At 48.8% G+C, this 5,329-nt stretch overlaps 1 protein-coding gene across 1 annotated transcript; it reads right to left on the bottom strand.

Annotated features, from left to right (window-relative positions):
* Positions 1–2,396: 2,396 nt before the first annotated feature.
* Positions 2,397–3,621, bottom strand: LOC139380124 (keratin-associated protein 4-12-like; the record flags this gene model as incomplete). Its single annotated transcript, XM_071122573.1, has 2 exons — positions 2,397–2,466; positions 3,233–3,621. Coding segments are annotated over 2 exons (459 nt in total), but the record flags the coding sequence as incomplete, so codon positions are not given.
* Positions 3,622–5,329: the final 1,708 nt, after the last annotated feature.

The raw sequence follows: 5,329 nt of genomic DNA, 5'->3' as shown, positions 1-5,329 counted from the left end.
CGTGCGGCACGTCGGCTTGATAAATGCACCGCGGTGGAAAAACAAAACAATTTACCCACCTGGTCTAAACTATCTTTCGACCCATTGTGTGTGTGTATTAGTCTAGACATGGGCGGAACAGGAACCACACGGCCTGCCTAAAGAGACCCAGAGGAGAGTTATGGACTATAAAGCTGAAGGGCTGTAACTCAGTGATGTACCGATGGGTGTGTGCTGCTATCTCCCTCCCTGACATCACAAAGGCGCATCAGGGGCCAAACACTGTCCTAATGGGGGGTTAATCAAATATCTGGCAACCGCAGTGTCCTGAATACCCACTGACTCCCTTTGGACAAATAAAACATGGCCTCTCCATTGTCCTGAATGACCACTGACTCCCTTTGGACAAATAAAACATGGCCTCTCCATTGTCCTGAATGACCACTGACTCCCTTTGGACAAATAAAACATGGCCTCTCCATTGTCCTGAATACCCACTGACTCCCTTTGGACAAATAAAACATGGCCTCTCCATTGTCCTGAATGACCACCGACTCCCTTTGGACTAATAAAACATGGCCTCTCCATTGTCCTGAATGACCACTGACTCCCTTTGGACAAATAAAACATGGCCTCTCCATTGTCCTGAATGACCACTGACTCCCTTTGGACAAATAAAACATGGCCTCTCCATTGTCCTGAATGACCACTGACTCCCTTTGGACAAATAAAACATGGCCTCTCCATTGTCCTGAATGACCACTGACTCCCTTTGGACAAATAAAACATGGCCTCTCCATTGTCCTGAATGACCACTGACTCCCTTTGGACAAATAAAACATGGCCTCTCCATTGTCCTGAATGACCACTGACTCCCTTTGGACAAATAAAACATGGCCTCTCCATTGTCCTGAATGACCACTGACTCCCTTTGGACAAATAAAACATGGCCTCTCCATTGTCCTGAATGACCACTGACTCCCTTTCTGAGTGCTTTACCACAACTGTACCTCAGTACCGTAGTCAACACACATTTAAGAAACATCTCATTGTAAAAAGGCTTGTTTTAACTGTAAGTGAAAGCAACAACTGAGTGGAAATGAATGATGGATAAATGTTCCATGGTTCTGGGGAGACCTCGTGGTTCTGGGGAGACCTCGTGGTTCTGGGGAGACTTCTTTGTTCTGGGGAGACCTCGTGGTTCTGGGGAGACCTTGTGGTTCTGGGGAGACCTCGTAGTTCTGGGGAGACTTCTTTGTTCTGGGGAGACCTTGTGGTTCTGGGGAGGCCTCGTGGTTCTGGGGAGGCCTCGTGGTTCTGGGGAGACTTCTTGGTTCTGGGGAGACCTTGTGGTTCTGGGGAGAACTCATGGTTCTCTTTTCTTTTCCAACCTGCATGTTTTCTATGTTGTTTTTATTATTCCCTTCCACTACTTCACATTTCCTTCTACTCATTAGTTTGTTTGTTCATACCATCCTATCTGTCTCCCTCCCTCCATCCTATCTCTCTCTCTCCCTCCCTCCATCCTATCTGTCTCTCTCTCTCCCTCCCTCCATCCTATCTGTCTCTCTCCCTCCCTCCATCCTATCTGTCTCTCTCTCTCCCTCCCTCCATCCTATCTGTCTCTCTCCCTCCCTCCATCCTATCTGTCTCTCTCTCTCCCTCCCTCCATCCTATCTGTCTCTCTCTCTCCCTCCCTCCATCCTATCTGTCTCTCTCCCTCCCTCCATCCTATCTGTCTCTCTCCCTCCCTCCATCCTATCTGTCTCTCCCTCCCTCCATCCTAATTCTCTCCCTCCCTCCATCCTATCTGTCTCTCTCTCTCCCTCCCTCCATCCTATCTGTCTCTCTCCCTCCCTCCATCCTATCTGTCTCTCTCCCTCCCTCCATCCTATCTGTCTCTCTCCCTCCCTCCATCCTAATTGTCTCTCTCCCTCCCTCCATCCTATCTGTCTCTCTCCCTCCCTCCATCCTATCTGTCTCTCTCCCTCCCTCCATCCTATCTGTCTCTCTCCCTCCATCCTATCTGTCTCTCTCCCTCCATTCCCCCCATCTCTCTCTCTCTCTCTCTCCCTCCATCCTATCTGTCTCTCTCCCTCCCTCCATCCTATCTGTCTCTCTCCCTCCCTCCATCCTAACTGTCTCTCTCCCTCCATCCTATCTGTCTCTCTCCCTCCATTCCCCCTATCTGTCTCTCTCTCTCCCTCCATCCTATCTCTCTCTCTCCCTCCCTCCATCCTCTCTCTCTCTCTCCCTCCCTACATCCTATCAGTCTCTCTCCCTCCATTTCCCCTATCTGTCTCTCTCCCTCCCTCCATCATATCTCTCTCTCTCCCTCCCTCCATCCTATCTGTCTCTCTCCAGTCTGTTAGTGACAGGGACAGGGCTCTTCATAACAGATAAAGCAGCTAATGTCATTAATTATAAACCAATATGTTACTGGGGGCCTCCTGGGGCTCCTGGTCCAACACCGGCATCTGGTCCAGTCTCCCAGGGAGGGAGAGGGGTAAAGAGGGATGGAGAAATAGGAGGAGAGAGGGAAAGAGGGTTGGGGGAATAGAAGGAAAGAGGGATGGGGAGGAGAGAGGATGGGGAAATGGAATGAGAGAGGGAAGGGGAGAGAGGGATGGGGAGAGGGAGAGTGGAATGGGGAGAGAGGGATAGGAGAGAGAGGGATGGGAGAGAGAGGGATGGGAGAGAGAGGGGTGGGGGAGAGAGGGATGGGGGAGAGGGATGGGGAGAGATGGAGAGATGTATGGGGAGAGAGGATATGGAAATGGAATGAGAGAGGGAAGGGGGAGATTTGGAGAGAGAGAGAGAGAGAGAGATAGGGAGAGATGGATTGGAGAGAGAGAGAGGGAGAGAGGGATGGAAGAGAGGGATGGGGAGAGATGGAGAGATGTATGGGGAGAGAGGATATGGAAATGGAATGAGAAAGGGAAGGGGAGAGAGGGATGGGGAGAGAGGGATGGGGGAGAGAGTGAGAGACATATGGGGAGAGAGGATATGGAAATGGAATGAGAAAGGGAAGGGCAAGGGGGAGATGGGGAGAGAGGGATGGGGGAGAGAGGGAGAGAGAGATAGGGAGAGAGCGATGGGGGAGAGAGGGAGAGACGTATGGGGAGAGAGGACATGGAAATTGAATGAGAACAGGGAAGGGGGAGATAGGTAGAGAGGGATTGGAGAGAGACAGGGAGCGCGGGATGGAAGAGAGGGATGGTGAGAGATGTGAGAGTGGAGGAGGAAGGAAGACTCTTTTTTCTGGGTCTGGGAGAGTGGTTGACAGCAGAGAGGTTGACAACAGAGAGGTTGACAGCAGAGAGGTTGACAGCAGAGAGGTTGACAGCAGAGAGGTTGACACCAGAGCGGTTGACAGCAGAGCGGTTGACAGCAGAGAGGTTGACAACAGAGAGGTTGACAGCAGAGAGGTTGACAGCAGAGAGGTTGATAGCAGAGAGGTTGACAGCAGAGAGGTTGACAACAGAGAGGTTGACAGCAGAGAGGTTGACAGCAGAGAGGTCGACAGCAGAGAGGTTGACAGCAGAGAGGTCGACAGCAGAGAGGTCGACAGCAGAGCGGTCGACAGCAGAGCGGTTGACAGCAGAGAGGTTGACAGCAGAGCGGTTGACAGCAGAGCGGTTGACATCAAAGCAGTTGACAGCAGAGAGGTTGACAGCAGAGAGGTTGACATCAGAGCAGTTGACAGCAGAGCGGTTGACAGCAGAGAGGTTGACAGCAGAGAGGTTGACGGACGGACGGACGGACGGACAGACACACACACACACACACACACACACACACGAGCCACTGCCTGTTCACCCCTCTATCATCCAGAAGGTGAGGTCAGTACAGGTGCATCAAAGCAGGGACCGAGAGACTGAAAAACAGCTTCTATCTCAAGGCCATCAGACTGTTAAACAGTCATCACTAACATTGAGTGGCTGCTGTCAGCATACTGACTCAATCTCTAGCCACTTTAATAATGGATAAATTGGATGTAATAAATGTACCACTAGTCACTAAAACAATGCCACTTTATATAATGTTTACATACCCTACATTTCTCGTCTCATATGTACAGTATATCACAAAAGTGAGTAGCTTGTATAACAGTGTAAATTTGCTGTCCCCTCAAAATAACTCAACACACAGCCATTAATGTCTAAACCGCTGGCAACAAAAGTGAGTACACCCCTAAGGGAAAATGTTATACAAGCTGTAAACTCACTACTTTACATTGTAGCAAAGTGTCATTTCAACAGTGTTGTCACATGAAAAGATATACTCAAATATTTACAAAAATGTAAGGGGTGTACTCACTTTTGTGATATACTGTATATACTGTACTCTATACCATCTACTGCATCTTGCTTATGCCATTCGGGCATCACTATATATATATATATATATGTGCAGTCGTGGCCAAAGATTTTGAGAATGATACAAATATATATTTTCACAAAGTTTGCTGTTTCAGTGTCTTTAGATGTTTTTGTCAGATGTTACTATGGAATACTGAAGTATAATTATAAGCATTTCATAAGTGTCAAAGGCTTTTATTGACAATTACATGAAGTTGATGCAAAGAGTCAATATTTGTAGTGTTGACCCTTCTTTTTCAAGACCTCTGCAATCCGCCCTGGCATGCTGTCAATTAACTTCTGGCCACATCCTGACTGATGGCAGCCCATTCTTGCAAAATCAATTTGTGAGTTTTTGTTTGTCCACCTGCCTCTTGAGGATTGACCACAAGTTCTCAATGGGATTCAGGTCTGGGGAGTTTCCTGGCCATGGACCCAAAACATCGATGTTTTGTTCCTCGAGCCACTAAGTTATCAGTTTTGCTTTATGGCAAGGTGCTCCATCATGCTGGAAAAGGCATTGTTCCTCACCAAACTGTTCCTGGATGTTTGGGAGAAGCTGCTCTCGGAGGATGTGTTGGTACCATTCTTTATTCAGGGCTGTGTTCTTAGGCAAAATTGTGAGTGAGCCCACTCCCTTGGCTGAGATGCAAACCCACACATGAATGGTCTCAGGATGCTTTACTGTTGGCATGACACAGGACTGATGGTAGCGCTCACCTTGTCTTCTCCGGACAAGCTTTTTTCCGGATGCCCCAAACAATCGGAAAGGGGATTCATCAGAGAAAATGACTACCCCATTCCTCAGCAGTCCAATCCCTGTACCTTTTGCAGAATATCAGTCTGTCCCTGATGTTTTTCCTGGAGAGAAGTGGCTTCTTTGCTGCTCCTCTTGACACCAGGTCATCCTCCAAAAGTCTTCACCTCACTGTGTGTGCAGATGCACTCACACCTGCCTGCTGCCATTCCTGAGCAAGCTCTGTACTGGT

The sequence above is a fragment of the Oncorhynchus clarkii genome, chromosome 22 (genome assembly GCF_045791955.1).
Source record: "Oncorhynchus clarkii lewisi isolate Uvic-CL-2024 chromosome 22, UVic_Ocla_1.0, whole genome shotgun sequence".
Classification (NCBI taxonomy): Eukaryota; Metazoa; Chordata; class Actinopteri; order Salmoniformes; family Salmonidae; genus Oncorhynchus; species Oncorhynchus clarkii.
The sequence above is the reverse complement of the archived record's forward strand: the minus strand, read 5'-3'. Positions and strand labels throughout refer to the sequence as shown.